This window comes from Furipterus horrens, unplaced genomic scaffold (genome assembly GCF_987537825.1).
Source record: "Furipterus horrens unplaced genomic scaffold, mFurHor1.1.pri manual_scaffold_6, whole genome shotgun sequence".
In the NCBI taxonomy this organism is placed as follows: domain Eukaryota; kingdom Metazoa; phylum Chordata; class Mammalia; order Chiroptera; family Furipteridae; genus Furipterus; species Furipterus horrens.
The window spans coordinates 90,448,025-90,469,479 of NW_028327176.1; the positions used below are offsets into that span (position 1 = coordinate 90,448,025).

At 50.7% G+C, this 21,455-nt stretch overlaps 1 protein-coding gene across 4 annotated transcripts in view; it reads right to left on the minus strand.

Moving 5' to 3' along the window:
- The window catches only part of CPNE5 (copine 5), an 84,004-nt gene that overhangs the window by 45,690 nt on the left and 16,859 nt on the right, over positions 1-21,455 (minus strand). For 2 of the 4 annotated variants that reach the window (XM_090282312.1, XM_090282311.1), the window contains exons 4-9: positions 5,261-5,364; positions 4,760-4,799; positions 4,471-4,547; positions 2,613-2,672; positions 535-585; positions 172-235 (exon numbers count right to left, since the gene is read on the minus strand). In XM_090282312.1, the coding sequence (XP_090138438.1) occupies positions 172-235; positions 535-585; positions 2,613-2,672; positions 4,471-4,547; positions 4,760-4,799; positions 5,261-5,364 (396 nt within the window). The remainder of the gene's footprint in view (positions 1-171; positions 236-534; positions 586-2,612; positions 2,673-4,470; positions 4,548-4,759; positions 4,800-5,260; positions 5,365-21,455) is intronic. The other 2 variants (XM_090282313.1, XM_090282314.1) reach the window with 2 other exon arrangements.

Here is a 21,455-nt window from a genome sequence, read left to right on the forward strand (position 1 = left end):
GTAAAAAGGACTTCCACCTCCTAGGACAGGTAAGACTGAGGAGCCCTGTGTTCCCGTTCCTTCCAAGGACACACATGGTCCTGGGGTCACAGCGAGGCCAGCCTCCCCTCCATACCGCTCCCCCCACCACACACACACCAGGTCCTGTCCTGGAGCCCCTCTGCCACTCACCCTGCAGTTGCTGAGCTCCTCTGCAGACAGGATGATGGTGCCACATTTCTTCCCTGGGACACCACTGGGAGAGGAGAAGATGAAAGGGTGGAGAGCAGACAAAGACAGAGGCATAAGCCTGAACACTCCCTGAATCAACCCTCCTCATCCTCCCCCAAGATTCCACCCCCAAACCCCCAGCAGATCTGCCGGAGCCCTCAAGAAGACAGAGTCTCCTGCAACACTGTGGCAGGGTGGCCTAGTGCCCTGCTTCCTGGGTCAGGCCCCGGGCCTGGAGCTGCCCCACCCCTGCTCCAGAGAGCCCACCAGGAAAGGTAGCATCTGCAGTGAAAGTCCTAGAATCAGAAAAGCACCCAGACTCACCCGGAGGCTTCCAGACCAGTGGCTCTCAAACTTTCCATCCAATGACCACTTCTGTGGGCAAAAGACCTTGTGGGCTAGCCACCCCACCCTGCATCCCGCTGACCCCAGAGTCCCGGAACATTCCGGCTCTGAGCCACTCTGATTCATCTCGGGAGAGCAACAACAGGGAGTAAAGCAGAAGGGCTGGTACACCCGCCGGGGCAGAGTGCCCGCCTCTCTCCCATGACTGCCTCCCCTGCAACAACGTGGCTGGAGTCTCTCCCAGAGAAATCCTGGACAGCCATGCAGCTCCTCTGTGAGGTGGCCAATGAGGACCTGAAGTCGGCCCACCCAGAAAATCCCCTCCAGGAGGGCAAGTTCCCCAGGTGGGGCTCCCCCCGGGGACCTGCACCACTCTTCCCTTGTTCAGAAGGGACCCCTCCCCCAGACACCAGCCCATTCCACTCTGATGTTTAGGACTAACCAGGGGTCCCAGCGCAGCCAAGGGCCACTGGGGGATAGAAGGAAATGTCAGGTTGTCCAGCAGCTGCAGGACTTTGGGCTCATTACTGGACCTCTCTGGGCCTTAGTTTCCCTTACCCATAAAATGGGTATGACTGTAGCATCCATTTTACTAACATGCACACACACGGTACCTGGCATAGAGAAGGCCCGCAAGGAGCATCATTTCCCTCCCTGCCCCCTTTCCTTTACAATTGTGCAAAGCTGATAAAATCCAGCCCCACACTTCAGGCAGCGTCAGGGCCACCAGCATGCTGTCTGTGGAACACACTTTGAGAACCACAGATGGAGCTCCTCCCAGCACCGATTCTCAGAGGGAGGGGCTCTCAAACAGAGGAGGCAGGGGAGGCAGGGAAGCCGGTCCTGGGGGCTGATGAGATAGCCAGTCCCTCCATATCAGATGATCAGGGGACACATCTGGAGGTTCCCCTGCCACAGGCAGGTGGCAGCGCCTGCTAGCTTGTCCCCTGAGGCAGGGCAGCTGAACTGAGCGCCCCACAACCCCTCCCCACCACCTGTCTGGCCCTTCCTGCTAGTAGAGATACGATTTGTTTGACCAGGCGATAAAATCCTCACACCAGCCTCCTCTCCCAAGGCTTCTCCATCTGTTCCTCTCGTTGCCTCTGTGTCCTTGTTCTATTTCCGATCTTTCCGTCCCCTCTGCAGCCCTGCTCCCACCAGCTCAGCCTTCCTTTCTGTCTCCCTCCCTCCCTCCCTCCCTCGGGTCATCCTCACCCTCTGCTCTGTTTCTCTCTGACTCTGGCTCTCTTTCTAAACGCTGCTTCTCTACTCCCTTGTAAATCAATATCCACACTCCTGCAGGGCCATGAGCCTCCCCGGGCCCCCTGGAGGCCCCTTTCCCACATCCAGCTGGTCTGGTGGTCAAGCCTGCCCCTGGGAGCCCTCAGCAAAGGCCAGTGGAGCTTTGCCTACTCAGCCAAAACGCTCATATTCAGGAGACGCCTCCGGGCTGGTTCCCCAAGCCTACACTCTCTCTCCTGCCCTCTGCTGGGGAAGGACCCTCCCTCCAACCAGGAGAGAAGGAGAGGGGAGGGTCTGCGCTGCCCACATTTACATGAGGCCAGCCAAAAGCAGATGGTCAGAGTGGAGGCTGGCCCACTGCAGCTGGTGAGCAAACACAGAAAGTGAGGATTCAGCTGAAGCTCCTCTCAGGAGGAGGCTGACATCCAGCAGCGGGAGCCATGGAGGAAGAGGGAGAGAGAGAAGGTTGAGAGGTGAGAGGCAGAAGAAACCAGGCCAGAGAAGGGAAGGAAGAGTGGCCAGCTCCTCTGACTCCTGTTGACAGCCCCCACCTAGACCCCACTCTGCTCATAGAAGTCCCATGAGCCACTGGGGCTGCAGAAGCCCGAGCTCCAGCCACGATGGGGGCAGGGACCTGCTGCAGAGTGGCCCAAAGTGCCTGAGCCCTTGAGAAGGGACCCAGGGCCCCCTCCATCCTCTGGACCAGGGCAGAATGCACAGTGGTTGGGGTGGGGACTGGGCCAGGACTCTGAGCCCCTTTGCAGAGCTGGCTGAATGTCTGAGGACTCAAGGGCCAGAGATGTCTTGTGACCTACCCATTGGACACAGCTGGCATGGGTTTGCCCGTCCTGGAATTCAGGCTGAATGCTCCTATCCTGTGCAGAGAGGAAGAGAGAGAGCATATCATGAGCTAAGTACCCCTGTCCTGAGAGCCAGAGCGCTTGGCACTTGGATTCTTAGAGACAGATTTCTATTCTGGATCAAACATCAAAACAGGACCAATAGCTACAGGTCAGGGGAAGGAGAGGTCTTCTTCCCAAACCCTGTTGTAAAGTCCTGGGCAACTCTAGCTCAGGGGTTCTCAAACTGGGGTCCCGGGGCAGCAGCATCAGCATCCCCTGGGAACGTGCAGAAATATAAATTCTCAGGTCTCACCCAGGACCTGATCTGCAACTCTGGGGGTGAAGCCCAGCAGTCTGTTTAACACGCCTTCCAGGGGATGCTGATGCCTGCTACCACCTGAGGACCAGCGCGCTACCTCTCTGTGTGTAGGCTGTGCAGTGGGGAAATGCTGAGAGCATCACTGAGATCAGGCCCAGGACAGACGCCTGGTGAAAGGGAGCTGTTCATGGGCCTAGCCAAGAAGACGGCTGCACTTAGACACATGAAACCTTCAGTGGACAGAATAGGGCCCCTCCTTCAGCAACACCAAGCACATTCACCAACCTTCACAGTTTAGATCCTGCTTGCTCTTGAAGGCTCACTCCCTAGCCATCTCCTACACCAAGTCTTCCTCAATCCCCCCAGTGTACCTTCCACCAAAGCTGGACTAGGAGACAGCGGGCAGAGACCAGACCCAAGTGACTCACAGGTTTTGACCCAGGCAGTTGGGAGCTGAGAGGGGCAGACAGACACTTACTCTTAGGATCCCATATTCTATAAGCTTCTGAGCACCCCCAAACCTGCGTTTGCTCCCTGTTCTCAATAAATGGCAGCTATTATCATTATTTTCTGTGAACCCAGAGGAAGTGACGTTTTAGTGGACTGGAAAGCCTTTCAGGTGTCCTGAAACTATCACACAATTACTGGGGGATCAGAGACAAGGGCCTGGGAGAGAGATTTCCTGTCCCTCCACACATACACGATAACAGATTCTGCAGTTATTGATCATGGTGAGGGGACAGCATCCAGTGTGAACTTGGCAGAAGCAAGATGAGGGGTTGATGCCCAGCCCAGCCTGATCCCCCTTTCCTGTCCACCCTGCCCATGACCTGGATGCTATCCCAATCATTAGGCCTCTCTTGCCTGGGCCTGCTCCTGGGGGTTCCTGAGAAACGGGGACAAGAGAGGTCACCCTCACCACCTTGCCAGCTCTGGCTGGTCCCTGAAACCACCCTCAGACTCCACTGTGAGAAGCCATGGGACTCTTCATCCCAGAGCCTGCTCAGAACAATGGCTTTCCCCTAAAGGCACATAGGGCCCTTTAAGGCCGACTGCCAGGTGCAGGGTGAGAGGAGGGAAGGCTTCACCATACCCATCTCTGGCCCTCAACAAGGGCAAACAATCTGAGCCATGCGCTTTGTGAGTAGAATCCTCTGTTCAAACAAACCCCAGCTCTCCCACTTCCTAGCTGTGTGGCCTTGGACAAGTTACTTCCCCTCTCTGGGCTTTGGTTTCTTCTGCTTTACAAGGATAGGGGTGGGAGACTAGATAGCTTCTCAGGGCCATCCTAGGAATATGGGGCTCTAATAACTGAGCTGGGGTCCCTCCAGGGTAACTGGGTTAAAAGCCCTGCAAGGGGAGGGACCATGGGGTCTCCTTATTCCTAATCATCCCTCATGACTGGCTGACTGCTTCACCCCTCCTCTGAGCCAGCCCTAAGCAGGGGTATACATGAAGTTGGCCCATCACTGAAGAAGGAACCCAAACAGGTCCAGTCTCCTCTACACTTACGTGAGGGGCTTCTCCAGGCGGCTCCCAGGGGACCCCACGATCTCTCCAAGGGTGCAGAAGGCCTGGCCCAGAAAATCCTGCAGAGGCAGGACACAGAAAGAGCAGTGTCACCCCTCTGCTCACAGCCATCCCAGCTCCCCCACCACCGTGCCCCTGGAAGTGTGAAGGCTCTGAAACGACAGGACACAGCATCTGACACACACTCTGTCACAGTGAAGCCCGAGGCTGACTCAGAGCTTGGCATTTAAGAGGCTTTCAGGGTCGCTGGGCAGTCACAGGGGGAACTCACATGCTTGGATAAGTCAGGGCTCTTCGAGTCAACGTCGTATCTGCAGGGAACACAGAGATGTGGTGAAGGCAGCCGAGTATCCTGCCCCACCCGCACTACCAGAAAGAGGCTCTTATCCCAGAAAAGCTTTGACAGGGACAGGTCAAAGGGACCCTCCTGTCACCTGGGGAGAAAAGGGCTCTCAGAGGTGGAGCTACAGTTGTCCCCAAGATCTTCCCTCAACCTCCTCCCAGAGCAGGTAGCTGTTCACACTTAAGTGAGAACAATGGAGGGGGGAGGTGCTTTGTTCCCTGCCCCAACCTCCCTTCCATCTCCTGATAAGGGTGGGGCTAGACTTCGGCTAATAGTCACTTTTCCAGGCTAACCCTGAGCTTCCTCTAACATCATCACTGCCCCCACCTTCCCTGGTAAGGGGGCCTCCTGCTCTGCCACAAGTCTTGTGGCCCACCTCCCACCACTGCTTCCTCCTCAGCTCCGTCCTTAGCACCATCTTCCACTTACAGGTCAAAACGGAGGTTCTGCTTTTCCTCGAAGAAGTAATCCACAATGAATTTGCGCACAAAATCGGGGTTGAGAGTGTTGTCGATGACCTCAGTGCGTCCAAACTGAAAGAGGAAACTGAACCTGGACCTTGGGGCCAGACTGGCAAGGCAGCGGAGCACAAGTCCAGCCTCTCCTGGCTCCTGGCCCCACCCCCAGTCCAGGCCAGAGAGCCTCTAACAATGGAAACTGGCCACATTGTGGCTCCAGGTTGCTCTCCGTTGCTCTACCTAGGCTTCAGCCAAGCTGAATTATTTCAATACCTGGACACCTGAGCAGGCACTTCACTTGCCACTCTGCTGCCTTTGCCTACGCTGTCCTCCACCTGGCCTCCCCTTCTCGGCCAGTGACATATCCTCCGTTCCTTCAAGGTCCCTGATTGATGCCACCTCTTCCAGGAAACTTTCCTGATTCCTCCAACTAGAGAATTTACTTCTCTCTGAACTGTCATTTAACTCGTGCCTGCCTTTATGACCATCATTCTTTCCTGACTGATTCCATTTAGGTGTGTACTTATTTGATGCCCCTGTTGTAGATACCAGGTCAGAGACAAGGTTGGTGAGACAGCTCCCACCTGCTGGCATTCACGCCCTTTTGTGACCCCTCCCCTTGAATGTGGACTGGACCTAGTGACTCACTTCTGATGAACAGACTAGACAGAGCACAAGTCACTTCCAAGATTATGTTATAAGGACTCTGACATCCGTCTTGGGCACCCTCTCTCACTCTCTCTAGCTGGCTCACTTTGATGAAGGCAGCTGCCGTGTTGTGAGCTGCCCTATGGAGAGGCCCGTGTGGTAAGGAACTAAGAGCAGCCAACCCACCTGTAAAAATCAGAACCCTACCAACAACCACTGACAACTTAGAAGTGGACCTGCCCCAGCTGAGCCTTGTGATGACCAAGGCTCTGGCCAACACCCTTGACTGCAACCATGTGAGGTAGAGGGTCCTACAAAGCTGCACTGAGATTCGTGACCCTGTTGTTTCAGTGACTAAATTCTGGGTTAGTCTGTTACTCAGCAGCAGATAACTAACACAGACTTGCCTTTCCTGGTATCCCCTGAAGCACATACTCTAGAATCGCTCACATGTTAGACACTCAATAACTGAATACATTAAACTTCCCCAAATGACCTAAGGAAGTCACTCCCCATTTCTGGGCATAAGAATCTCTTGGAGGGTTTGTTAAAACACAGAGTCAGGCCTCACTCCCAGAGGTTCCAATTCAGTAGGTTTAAGTCAAGGCTTGAGAATCCGCATTTCTAAAAATGGAGGTGATGCTGGTGCAGGGACCTCCCTTTGAGAACCACTGGATGACAGTGTGGTGCACGGGGCCCTGAGTTCCCAGGAGGCTTCCGGGTCTAGGAGGAGGGCCGTGTGGGCATGATTCTAGGCCATGAGGTCCATCAGAGCAGCTCTCTTTTACATACCTGTTCAATACACTGGGTTTTTTGAGTGAGATTTTGTTTCAAAAAAGGGACATGGGGCTCAAAGATCAAGCACAAAAGCACTATACTTTATGCTCCATGAAGGGAGGGCACAGTATTCCCCAAAGTAAGCAACAGGCATATGCACAATAAATATTTTAAATAGGTTGTTAATATTTCTTAATATAGAAACGTGTTTTTTGACTTGGACGGTAACTGCCAGAATAAAAAAGCAGTCCTGAGTACTAATCCTCTTTGATGGGGCTCTGCAGCCCAGGAAAATGCCAGCACGTGGGCCCCCCTCACGTGTGGTGGGCAAGGCCCCATTACTGGGACACATCCTAGTGTCCCCTGCTACCTTGAGTTAAGTTAGAAACCTGCAAAAAGAACCTCCCCACGAAGGCAGGGTGGGGCCATCTGAGGAGCACTAGTTTGGCACCTTCATGCCTTCACCCCCTTATCTAAACAACTTCTGTCCTGTCAAGTCCATCAGCTATATCTCCTGTCCTGCCTCCTGTGCTGTGGCCTTGGGTGGGACTCATCATTTTCTCATCTCAACCACTGCAGCAACCTCGCAGTGGGTCACCCATGTGGGCCAGTTGCTGATGCTTGAAGACTCAGCTCCCAGAAGTCCTGCTCTCCAGCTCCCAGCCCCTCCCCTGTGCTCCCATAACCTTTCTTCCTCATGTCTCCACATCCCCTGGTAATAATCCACCGAGGCTCCTTCCACCCCACTAGACTGAGCTGCTCAAGCAGCAGGAGGATCCAAGTGCTCCTCACCGTTGCAGCCCAGGCCCCAACACTGCTCAACACGCACAAGCTCACAGGTGCAGACGATTTTAGCACCAGGAGCTGAGTTAAACATTATTTAATCATTTTGTGGTAGACTCTCCCCACTTTATCAATGAGAAAACAAAAGCACAAAAGAGCTAAGTATTGGTCCAGGGTCGAACGGCTAACAATTGCTGACTTCAAGGCGCGAACCCAGGCACTCGGGCCCACGCTCTCTAGGCCATGTTGTGCTGCATGAAAGGTCCCCGGGGCGAGGACAGCTGAGGCTCACTGCTCCCAGGGGCTGGTACACAGCAGGCACTTAGGAACTGCTGAATGAAGTGAGGTTTTGAATGAGGAAATGGATAAGTGGGTTTGAGTCCTAACTTCATCACAAGCTAATTGTGTGCCTTGATCAGCGCCTTTGAAAGCCTCAGTTTCCTCATCAGAAAATGGAGAATACTACTTGTCCGGCCAATGTCTTAGAGTTATCATCCAGTCCATTCAATTATTAATTCAATGAACAGTTTTTAAGCACTTGTTATAGCCCAGGCAGTGTGCTGAGCTACAAACATAAATGGAACATGAACCCTGTACTTAGGGGCTTCTCATAAACAAGTAACTAAAATACAGTGTGTTGACAGTACTAACAGAGCTATATACAAAGGTCTACCGCAAGGTCGTCCTCGATGGCGGCACATTAGAATGAACGGGGAAGTGTGAGATATTGAAAGGTACAAAAAAGCAGATTACTGGGAGCTCCTTTTCACATGTTAGTCTAGATGTCTGACTTCACAGAGGTCTGCCCCTTTCATTATCTTGGAGATACTTTACAACTCTGTAAATTGTAGAAGGCATAGAGTAATGCAAATGATACTTAATTTGCAAATAAATTTAGTTCAGTGGTATGCAATTGATTATTTGATTATTACCTCTGGCTATTGACCAACTTTGCATCTATTTATAGATTTCTCTCAGCATTCCTGATTGCCCATATGTGTGTGTTATTTGAATTACATTAAGTCCTCACTTAACCTCATTGATAGGTTCTGTGACTTTAAAAGAAACGATGTACAGCGAGACCAATTTTACCACAGGCTAATGGATATAAACAAGGGTTAAGCTCCTCTGGCATCTCAGCAATGTTACAATAAAACGACAAGACCTATAAAAAAAGACCTCATTTGAAACCTGCTGTATTTGAACATCTTACTGATTATAACATCTTACTGGTTCCCTCATTAATTAATGAGTTAAAAAAATCTTTGCTATGTGTTCATTTTATATTTGTAAGGGAGGGATTAATAATTTTACTTTTTAAAAAATCCTCACCTGAGGGTATATTTATTGATTTTAGAGAGAGAGGAAGGGAAGGAGGGAAGGAGAGAGAGAGGGAGGGAGAGAGAGCTGCAGCGGTCAGTTACCTCCCTCAAACTCCTTTAACAACCCCCTTGGCAGGATTTGGGACCAGCCCCAGCGCAGAAGGAGTAAGCATTCCTTTGTGCACCTCCCTCCCCATTCCTCCCCACCGCTGGCAGGGACTCCAAGAAAACACCCATTAGGGAGGATGGCAGCGCTGCTTTTAAAATGGCACTCGAAGCTTCAATAGAGAGGAATTCCCTAGAGATTGATCTCTGCTGGAGAAGAAAATGAAGTTCCCTTGGAAACAGGATTGGGGGGGACACTCCAAGGACCACCAATACCTCCTAAAGCAGGAAAAAGGGCAAGAGAGCCAGTGATGAGTTATCAGGACACATGGGGTAATTTACATGTGCATATCACAAAGGACTGGGAAATCTACAGCCCAGACACTTACTAAAGATGTTTTATAGGCTTCATTACTTGGGCTAATAACAACAACAACAAAAAAATAAAGCAAAAACTTGGGTTTTAAAAATCCAAGAAGCCACCAGGTCCCTGTCAGAACCGATTTATATCCCTATTAATGATGGTATGAACACAATGGAACGGATGTTCAAAATAATAAATGTGGCTGTATTTCATTTTACACAGAATCATAGAGTTTTCAAGTGGAAATGGACTTGGAGCAATGAGGTATGAGCAGTGGGAAGCACACCAGGCATGTGATCTGACTGTTGTGCTTGGGGAAGGAGGGGAGGGTGGGTTAACCCCTCACCACCTGTATTCAGAGCCAAGCTAGCCCTGAACACTCCCGGCTCCCTAGAATACCTGTCCCTCCTTCTGGTCTTTTCTGAACCCCTCTGTCTACAATCCAGGGTCTGAAGATGGGAGGGGGCCTCATGTTGCTCACAGTCTGAGGCACAGGCATTCTCTGATCAACAAAGCTGAAGAGAAGCCCCAAAATCTTTGTTTTACCAAGTGATTCTGATGTAGAGAGCCCTAGGGTAGGAGGGCAAGTGTGGACTGGGTAGGCTATGGTGTGTAATTGGCGGAGGACTGAGCAACCAAGAAGGGGAGAGGAGCCTCCCTGACCCCGGGGGCCCTGGCAGTCTCTCAGAGGAGAGAAAGAAAGAAAATACAAATGAGAAAGAAGCCTGGAAATTAGGGTATTCACCCTCTGAAAAGCTCACTTGGCAACAAAACCCAGAGGGAAAAGCTCCTGACATGCCACAAAGTTGCTCCCAAGGGCTCCTAAAACCTCATGACTAAGCCCCAAGAATATCAATTAAGCAGCATGAATTACATGTCATCAGCTACAGTGAGACCCTCAAAGGGGAGTCCACTTGAAACTTCTTTGATGACTAAATTGAATGGCTCCCAGGCGCTCTGCATCATGCAGGTTTTGGGATTTACTGGAATAGGAGGGCAGCTGTCTCTCCAAACTGCCCTGGGGTAAGGGCCAGTGCAAGGGCTGAGAGTGAGAACCCATGTAAGACAGGCAAAGAAAGAGACTTGGAACAACTCAGGAAAGTCTCCTAACATCTGGGTCAACTCCCCACCATTGCCCAGACTCAGGGTGGCGAAGAGGGGTCGCCGGGCCAGGGGACCAGGACCCCCACTGGCACAGCCTGTTGCTTATTATCTATGTGAGACAACATGGGAACCCCTCGGAGACTGCATGTCCTCATCCCTAGGACAGAACAAGTCATTCCTTCTCCAGAGGAGGATGGAAGGGAATGTGTGAGAAGCACTGCACAATGTCCGCCGCATAACTGGCCTTCGGTACCTGTAATGGCCCTCCCATAGCGCTACTGTGTGCCAGATACCACGTGTTTCCCACAGAGTAACTTGTTTAATCTTCATAACAATCTTGTGAGGCAGTACTATAGTACCCCCATTTGACAGATAAATTTACTGAGATGAAACTCAGAGACATTGAGTGACTAGCCCAAGGTCACACAGCAAGTGGGTGGCAGTGAGAGTTTGAACCCAGGCAGATTTAACTCTAAATCAATAAGGAGCTGAGGTAGTTAGTCACAATCCAAGAAGGGGCTGGAACTATGTCCCATCCAGTCTTTATCCCTGTTGTTTTCCCACCACTAGCCCAACCTCTGAACTTGTTCAGTGCCAGCTGTCCCTTCCACCTTGTTGACTCTTCCCATGGGGTCTGGATGGTTCTACAGGCCAGGTAGAACAGGTGAGTATCCTTGACCTATTCCTTGCTCACCCCATCCCTCCTCCAGCCCCTCTACATGCACATGCATGCGCATGCACGCACACACACACACACAGAGTCCTCGTCCCTCCTGTAATTTCCATAAACATTAGTTGATTAACAAGTTGACCTAAAACCTAAAGATCTCAGAGCTGGAAGGAACCAAATCCTCTCCCCAATGAGAAAAGAGAAGCAGGAAAGGAGGTTGGGGTGTTCTAACAGAGGTCACACTGCTGATTAAGAAAAGGGCTGTGACAAGAGCTGAGGTCACAGCAACGCCCTGTTCTCCCAGAAGCCTGTCAACACCCCTCTCTTGAGTTTCTTCCTTCCATCAAATCCTCCCCCTCCTTCGGCTTTGTATCCTGACTTCTCATCTTCAAAACACTTCCACGCCTCCATGATTTCATCTAACCCCCCACTGACCCAGTGGAGCCCATATTACTGTCATCCCCACTTTACAGACAAAGGATCTCCCAGTGGCCCCTAGCAATGGGGGAGGGGGTCTCGGGCTCCCAAGAGTGACAGGGTCTCCTGCCTCAGCAATGAGTGGGTGGTTCTGCAAGCCTGAATAACCTTAACAGCTCCTGATTCAAGCAGCTCCTGCCTTCTTACAAATTACAGCTGGATGAAGCTTTGGAGACCTCCCCTAGCTGCAAAAGCCCCAGTGGCTGCGCTGGCCGGGACAGAAGGCCAGGGCTGACAGATTGCTCTCTACCTCAAAGCTGCTCACCCTTCCCCAGCCGGAGCACCCCTATAATTTTCATACATTATTGATGGCTCCTTCATTTGGGATTCTAAAAGACCTACTGTAGAGCCCAGCCCTGGCCCCTCATGAATCATGTTCACCGAGATTAAAATTAGAAGCCAGAAAGCTATCTGACTTAAACAGAAATAGGGAAAGGGAATGTGTTTGGCTCTAGGAACAGGGCCAGGGTGGGTGCCCAGGTCTGGGGAGGAGGAGGACCTGAGGTCTGGGCACCTGGAAGGAGGGACTGGGTTGTGGGCAGGGGCACAGAAGACCTGTTTCCATGCCAAGACCCACAACCATCTTGGGTCTGCCAAGTTCTCTCGGGTTCTCACATTGGAGGGGTCTGGGATTCTGTAGCCACCCCTCCTTGTAGAGCGAGGAAACCGGCCCAGAGTGAGGAAGGAGCTTGCCTACAGGCACACGGAGAGGACGGTGACTTCTTGGCCTGCTGGCCTCCCATATTGCTCCCTGATTCCTTAAGGCCTCTGGGTGAGGAAGGGCGGAGACCAGTGAGAAGACTGAGGCTCCGAAGGCCTTCCCAGTCCAGCAGCAGCCTGTGAAAATCCACCAACAAGCTTATAACAAAAGACTTCCAGCCTAAAAGCTTAGTTCCTAATTAGCCATTGTTCCAGATGATCTGTTAAATCATCCCAGCTCCTGGGGAAATAACCCTCTTACCAATAAGCCTGGCTGCCAAGCTGCTGGCAAAACACTCCACCAGCCTAGCCTGTCCCCTGGAGGCTGAACCTCTGAGCCTTGGGTCTGGCTGCGCATTTGGGGGGAGGGGTCTGAGCAAGCCCTGCCCTAAAGGCACTTGTCCCCAGCACACCCCTAATGTCTACAGCTCCTAACAAATGGCATCAGGATGTCTGAAATGCCATTGGTAGTTCCTTCCTCCAGGTAAAGCTCTCATTCAGGGCTTCTTCTAAGAGCCATTATTAAACATTTTCTATGTGCTAGGCATTTCACAAGAATTAGCTCATCTAGCCCTCACAGCAGGCTCCTAAGCCTAAACACTTGGCCAAAGAGCCCCGCTGGGAAGGTGGTACCCTGGATTTGGACCCAGTCACCTTGACTTTGGAGCCCATACTCTCAACAGCTCAGCCACAACTGTAAAGGGCAGCTGGACGCTAACATTAAAGAGTAAATAGATTGATCAGCCACCAAGGGACCTGGCCTCAGACCTTGGGGTTTACTAGGATAGCAGACTCCTTTCTTCAAATGAAACCTTGGGCTCCCTGCTAATGTATTACCCAGAACTAGCACACATCTCTGGCGAACAGGGGAGGGGCAGCAGGAGTCACACACTGATTCACAGTTGGCCCCTGCGGCACCACATCAAACTGTGGAGCTGGAGAAGGCCACTTTGAAGGTCCAGGCCTGGGCAGATGAGCTGAGCAGGGAACGGACCACGTCACACCCTAGCTCTGCCACTCTCTAGCTGAGTCACTGGGCAAAGCAAGGACCTCTCCGTGCCTCTGCTTCCTCATCCAGGATGTGGTGAGGGCCCAGGCGGGGAACAGGGTGCTGCTGATGTGGAGACTGCATGGGGCAGCAGGAATGTCAGTTGTCCCCCTATTGAAGAAGCAGTAGCACAGGTGACAGAGCCTTCCCCAGCTTTGTCTAATTGTAGTACATAATAATAATATTTACAAGTATTGGGCATAGCCAGGCACAGCCCAATGAGTGGGCATTGGGGTTCCATTTTACTGGAACACCACCCCTCCTCCAGCTCCTCAGAAAGGGTCTCCCTCAACCCCTCTAACTAAAGCAGCCCCATCTCCCTGGTCACTCTGTCTCACTACACTTTCTCACAGCATATATCAATCAGTCCCTGAAATTATCCAGTTTCTTGGCTGATTACACTAAGCCTCTCCAGAGCAGACTCTGCCTGTCTTGTTCTCCACTGTGTGCCTGGATCAGTGTACATATAGCATATAGTAGGTGTTCAATAAATGCTTGTTCACTGCCTCCTAAATCTCTTTGGAAACTGATTAAACCTAAGACCTGTACTCCCAACAGTGGGGCGCCACCCTCCCCTCCTAAGCTGGCCTCTTGCCTCCCTCCAGCACTCTGGGCTGCAGTCAGGTTGAGTCACCGTCATCTCACGGGCACAAAGGGTATTCTCACCTCCTGGTTTTGCTCAAGGCAGGCCCCATTCCTGCAATGCTCTTTCTTTGTCTCACCGGCCTACAAGTGACACCTCCCCCAGGAAGGCCCCCCAGCCCTCCTGGATCTCTCCCTGCTGTGTAGTGTTGAGAATTCACCTCTAAACTATTAGGAGGGCTCTTAATCTAGTTATGATCTGAAACTTGGAGCTTTCTAGAGCAGCGGTTCTCAACCTGTGGGTCGCGACCCCTTTGGGGGTCGAATGACCCTTTCACAGGGGTCACCTAAGACCATCGGAAAACATATATATAATTACATATTGTTTTTGTGATCAATCACTATGCTTTAATTATGTTCAATTTGTAACAATAAAAATACATCCTGCATATCATATATTTACATTATAATTCATAACAGTAGCAAAATTACAGTTATGAAGTAGCAATGAAAATAAGTTTATGGTTGGGGGTCACCACAACATGAGGAACTGTGTTAAAGGGTTGTGGCATTAGCAAGGTTGAGAACCACTGTTCTGGAGGATCTGCTCTAATACACTTACCGAGATGAAAAATCCTTCTATGTCTGTGTCTGGTCTCCCCAACCTCCTATAAGATCTCTGAGGGCAGGGAACTCCCCCTCTTTGCACCCTGGAAGATACCAGAGTGTCTTATTCAAGTTATTTATCTTCTCTTGGCCTCCTGTCTATAGAATAAAGTGTATAAACTGCCAGGTACATTGTCTGTTCCCACAGCCCATCAATGATACTATCAACAAGACCTGTCTATTACCGAATGCCTACCTGGCTCCTCCAGCTTATCCTATGTTATCTCTAATCCTTAGACAATCCAGGAGGTAAGTATTGCTAGTTGCCCACTTTACATGAGAGGAAACTGAGGCTCAGAGTGGATAAGTGTGCAGTACAAGATCACACAGCTCTAAGTACCAAGGTCCTGTCTGACTTCCAAGAACTGCCCAAGAACCACCCTCCTCTGGTTCAATAGGGGAGGACCCTGGTTTCCTAGCTGTTGCCTGGGGCCAGTTTCTTCACTTCTCTGTGTTGGGGGATATTCTGTACCTGGCCACAGAGTTGTCAATAAGGAGTAGGGACGATGAGTATGAGATGCCAGCCACAAAGCAGGCTCTCAGTAAAGGATGCCTGTTGTTACACAGCAGATGTTCTGAACATTTTATTTGACTCTGATTCTGATTCTTAAACAACTGGAGTCATCGAGAGCAATCTTGGCTGCTGGAAAAGGGTGCCTGGGATGCTCTTCAGGGAGCGTTGAAGATGAAGCAGAGTGAGATCAAGGCATGAACAGGGCTGGAGGATTTCCTCTGGAGGAACAGAATGAGGGCAGGGTGTCCACCAGACTGTGTGGATGTAGGGGAGGGACAGAGCGAAGGAAGAAGACAGCTAACAGGCCGTGAGGTAGGGTGGGAAAAACCTGGAGTCAAATAGCTTGGGTCTTCTTTTATTGTCTATAATCTATTATTTTAAAATTTTTTAATGAGTTTCATTCATCCTAGGCATGAGGGTTACATTTGAAAGACGCTAACTAAGAGGCCTCATTTCAAATACATTATCTCCTAGGCACTGGAGACCCCTATTAAGAGAGGGATGTTAGCAATGATTTTTCACAGCCAACAGGAAGGTGTGGCGAGACAAGGGGTGGTTAGAAGTGTTGAACAAGCACTTAAGCACTTGCACAAGCTGGGTGTGAGAATCTGTAGAGACCAACGACCTCACACCTTGGGAGAGGGTCTGGGTTCTGAGGCCCCTGGGCACTCCCACAAACAGAGGCTGTGGTGACCTGATCCTCACCGACACTGAGCATCCGTTCAGAGCATCCGTTCCACGCCTGCCTCCAGGAAGCTTTTCAGGCAAGAGGCAGGCCCTGGGACCTCACCGAGCTTATAAGGGCAGGACTGTGACAGGGGGCCACTTGCTCATATTCAATTAGAGCCTAACCTAACCATTAGACCATATGAAATTGCCAGCATTTTCGAACTGCAAATCCATACAGTTCAATCTAACCTGCTGGTGCGTGTGGCAGAAATCAGCCTGAGTCCCGCTTTTGTGGCTGCGTAGGCCCTGGTGTTGAGGTTGTGTGGCACACAGCTGTGCCTGTACCCACCTCTGAGTGTGGATGGCTGCTGCTATCAGCCCCAAAGGCTGACAGCTGTGGACTGCCAATGGGTGTTAGATGGCTTCATACCCAGTGGGAATCCCAACCCTTAGTTTCCATCTGTGACACGAGCCAATCACATCTCCTCACAGGTCACTGCAGCATTGGGGGCAGAGCAGGCAGCAGGGGCCGAATCAGTAGTACTGTAGTTCCTTTCTTATGGCCATTCTGAGGGTACCCAAGTGGGAAAGGCTCTGACACCAGGCTAAGAAGTTTCATCTCGGAGGCTTGCAGGGCAGGTGAATCCCTGAGCTGTGGTTTTGAGAGCCACTGGGACCAGAGAAAGGACCTTTTCTGTTCGGGAGGAGCTAAAGGGGAGAGAAGGGACACTGTCTACCAGGGGTGAGCATGGGGTGATCTTCAGAGCCAGAGCAGGGAACATAGTGGAGTCTGGAAGGGGACAGGACCCAGAAAAGCAACCACCCAGACAGGCAAGGTCTCATGGGAAGACTGAGAGGAGATGCCCCTGGACAACACCAGAAGGGGACAAAGGCACCAGAAAGGCAGGGATACTGCAGTATCAGTGGCCACTATCTGGCAGCCAGTGTGCCAAGGTGCAGTGCTCTGTTGGGCATGACACAGTGATGATGGCATCCCTGGGTCCAGCCTTTCCTGCAAGACCCCTGATGACAGACCTTTCCCACACAGGGTTGGGATACTTCGGTTCAAGTCCCTCTCTTCCTGGAAGCCCTCACTCCTTAGACTCCAGATGCTACAGCCCCAGGCTGAGCAGGGGACTCGGGTTTTACAGGAAGCCTGAGTATTCAGGAATGTTGCCTGCCACCCTGTGCTCCTCATGAGGCCAAGCTTGGTTTAGGTCACAGGACCTCCAAGTGTGGTATTTCCACAGAGACAGAGCACCCAAGTACTCAAAATGGGCAATGTCACATTGCAATTTATATTTCTAGGCATTCTCAAAGCATTAACCTATTTAGTCTTCCCAAGAAGTTATCCTAAGTCCATTTTACAGGTGAGTAAGCTGAGACTTGGAGAAAGTAAATACCTCACTCAGGTCGCAAAGTAAACGTCAGAACTGGTATGGGAATGCACAGGGTTTTGGATATCACGTTCAGGGTCTCATCTGACAAGGCATTTGACTATTATGCATGGTGCCCTTAGGGACCAGGTGGATAAATATGAGGTGAGTTATAACAAGTTATATAGATCCTAGGTGGCTGAACAGCATACCCCAAAGGTCAACTAGAGAACTGAGGTCAATCTGGGGAAAGGTCTCTATTGGAGGACCACAGCACTCCAGCACATTCAGCACTTACATTCGTGTGGACAATGGCCCAGGACCGGAGGACAGAACCAGGATGCTGAACGCACAATTGTAATTCAATGTGATCTTCACAGACCATACAACCATCAGACTGAATCTACCAAATGACCCATAATGGAGATAAATGTAAAATCAGATTTAGATTCAAAAACTTGATTTCCAAGTCTGAGCTGAGGGAATCCTTTGTGAAGAGCAGCTCACGTGAGAAAGACACAGAAGCCCCCAAACTCAATATGAAGAAAGCTGAAGACAATTGTCACAAAGGCCAGTGGAATACTAGATAGCATGGATAGAGGTATAACCCTGAGAAACAGACCCACAGAACGCAAGAGGCCTAGGGAGGAGCGTGACTGTCTAAATTCAAGCCCTTGTGAGGACAGAGACAGCCCGTGACACCCTGGGCTGGACAAGTGGATGGCACAGGAAACATACTTGGGGAAGAATATTGAAGAATGGACGTGTGTTCCAGGGGCCATGCCTGGACTGTAAAGGGACAGAGACAGTGACACAAACAGGAACTACTGATAGAAACGGCAACAAGAGTCTAAGTCTGCCCTGAAGCAGGCTAACAGGATCCTGTGAGCAGTCTTCAAATAATGAGGGAAACACCACGTGGAAGAGAAAATCAACTTATTGTACATCTAAGGAGAGCAGAAGTAAGAACGAGTGGAGTTTTGCCCTTTACATAGAACTGTTACAGTTGTTACAACGTCCTATTTTAGAAACCACTTTCTCATTCATCTCTCTGTGCTTCCATTTCTTCCTCCATGAAATGGGACTAATAACAGTAAAATAAATAATAATAATGCCTCCTTCATGGGGTTGTTGTGAGGATTAGATGAGCTGCTGTATGTAAAGGCTCAGAACTGAGCTTGGCACATTACTGTTATCTAAGTGTCTGCTATCAGCATCACTATTGCTGTAATTGTTACCTCCTTGAATTGAAATGAGGTCTGCTGGTTGTAAACAGTGTCTGGTCCCCCTTTGTGTCCCTAGCATTCTCCCTGTCACACAGTAGGTGCCCAACACATGCTCATTGAGTCAAAGTTATGTGGAGGCACATATCAAGGTGCTCTGAGAATGTTATTCCAAATATTTAATAATGAACCATAACCCCCGCTGGTGTTAAAACATTCAATGGGCTGAGGTTACTCAGAAATAGACGAGCGCGCTGGCAAGGACTGCAGGCATGCCAGTTGGGGCCACATACCCTGTAGGCGGTATGGGTCAATCAAAGGGACGTCCTAAGATTCAAGATACCCCTCGCCTCCTTACCAAGGGGCCCTCCGCCAGTACAGCCACCTGGCAAGGGAGGGGCAAGGATCGCCCACCCACACACATGCTTTTCAAATGGGAAACCAAGAGGCGCTCCCTATTATGTCTCTCTTTCTGCTAAGAGTGTTTCTGGGACCCTCTGACCTGGCTATCCTGCCTTCCCCCCGGGACATGCTGAAGGCCCTGGCAAGACTTGATGCAAATAGTGGTCGATTTCGTGGGTTAAAATCACATCTCGAGTGAATTTTCATAAATTGCAGTGACAGATTTAGGTGATGGGAAGATGGAGCTTTATCAGAAGGCATTAAAATGACCTAAGGAGTTAAAATCAGCTGAAACCTGGCAGTCAGGGGCTGCGAGAACAGCTTTCACCCTCAGCGGCCTTGTGCAAATCAGGGGTCTGGGTCCTACCTAGAGTTGCTGCTGGGCCTGCACTTGACTCCCTCTGGTCATAGGGAGTCAAGACTCCACTAACAGACGTTTTACAAGGAGCTAGCAAGTGCAGTAGTGGTTAACAGGTTTCTGTTGACTCGCAAAGGCAGTCGTCCATCCTAGGGCCAGTTTCATGGAGATGGATCTGGGTTTTTCTTTAAATTCTCTACTCCTGATACCTTCCTCTGGGCATCAAACAGAGAATCAGGCACAGAAGTAGGACTCCAGTATGTCTGAGTGCATCTTCTCTTCTCCCAAATAACTCAAAGCCTGTGTCCTAGGGGTACTCTCAGGGCCCAGGGAAGGTCACCCCCAAATATCCCACAATAACATATCAATTACTTGGAATTAAAGTTACTTGACCAATGGCCAGTACCAGTTGACCGGCCCTTGTCTCCCTGGATGCGGGAAATGTCTCCACTGTGAAAGGCATCCTCCTGGCTGCAGAGGGGCTTAGAGAGACACTCCCTTATCTTCAGAGTTAGGGAACCCAGGGCCAAGAAAGTTTGCCTAAGCAAAGCTTGTTACTCCTTTATTAATTTACTACGTAAGCCCAAACTTTCTTTACATTCATCAGTAGTGAGCACTCAAACCCAAATGCCTTTGTCCTGTCATTTCTTCACAAGTTTATTGTTCCTTTGCCTAAAGAGTATAAAGAGATAGCTGGTTCATCATTTTGGAAAGCATCATCATTTATGATCTCCCATGCATACATATCAAGTCAGTTTTTCTGTTAATCTGGTCTTATGTCAATTTTATTATTAGTCCAAGAACTCAAGAAGGATGGTGTGTATGTGTGTGTGTGTGGGGGGGAGATTCTCACCCTCCCCAACAGTACATGTGACTGAGCTCTGCCACTGTCACCCCTGAAGGCTGGGCATGGTGCTGACTGCGTCTTGGAAATGGCATCAGCCTCCTTGATCTCTAGGGACCCTCGTGCTCTGGATTCTGACCCCATGACCCCGTCTATCCTCAGCCTAACAGCCATGAGCCCCGTTTAGTCGCCTCTTCCTGTATTTTACCAGCCCACACTCTGCCAGCCTTGTTCATCTGCTCGCTGTGTGTTCTGGCATTGCCATTTGCCCCTCGGATTCACCCCTGCCCTTCCCCACCCTGCTCTGTCACCCAGGAGGCTAACCCACAGAGACCGCATCAATGGTCCCTCACTCCAGCCCCCAGGTCTCCCATTAGGTTCCACCAATGGAAGGTGCTGGCAGAGAACAGAGGGTGGGAAGAGAATGAGGTTGCCCAGGCTGACTATATCCCTCCACTGAGGGTCCCTGCTCCTGTTCAGAGCCCCCTTACTCCCTCAGGCTTCCCACTGTTGCCAGCCTCACGATTCAGCACCCCTCATTGGTTTCCCTAAAACCTGCCCACTCCTCTATAAATAGCCCTTTATTACATCTGTGCCCCAGCTACCCAGGACCTGGCCTGACCTGCTGATCCCAGCCTCCCACGTACCTTTGCTTATGCCAAAATCTCTGCTGCTGGGCCCTGTGCTGTGTCCTCCAAGTGGCCGCTCCCACCATAGTGGGGTCTAGTGTCCTGATTTAGCCACCTGAAGCCTGAGTCAGATGATCCCTTAAGTTCCCTCTGACCCACATCCTCCTCTTCTCCACAGCATGCACCCTTAGCCAGATGGCTTATATTTAGTCAAATTCCATTTTTAAAAATCCAATGAGCTATTAACATGGCTGTAACTTTCTCTCCTCTGAACGCCCTTTCTTCTCATCGATAGGTCTCACCATTTCCTGTTAGGATTATTCATGCATGTGGATCACCCTTTCCAGGCTGCAAACTCCCGAGTTCCAGCTGGTGGTTAGGTGAAGCTCTGTTCTTCTGACCAGCTCCCTCGCTCCCCACCACCTGCACCTGGCTTGTTGCCCAGCACCCCATTAATGCTTCCTGTTGCAAATATTGACTGAAATGGGGTTGTGGCCAGCAAGGCCGCACTCAGGATGATGCTGTACAATGATATTTACCAAGCAATGACTACATACCAGACATATTACCCCCACCACAGACCTGTAAGGTAGGTATTATCCCCACATTACATATGTGGAAACTGAGGCACAGACAGGTTAAGCAACTTGGCCCAGGTTCTACCTCCAAAGAGCTGCAGCCAGAACTGAAGCACAGGCGCATCTGATGGCAAGAACTCCCCCCTTCCTCTGCCCCACGCTGTGGTGCGGTGGCAACAACCCAGGACCCTGACCCAAATGGAAGCAAGTCTCAATTACAGAATGTAACCACCGGCAGAGCAGTGTGCTTCTGAAAAGGCCTCTCCACACTCTCCTGAATGAATCACTAAGGCATTAGCACATTCCTGCTTTCGATGAAGCTTGGTCA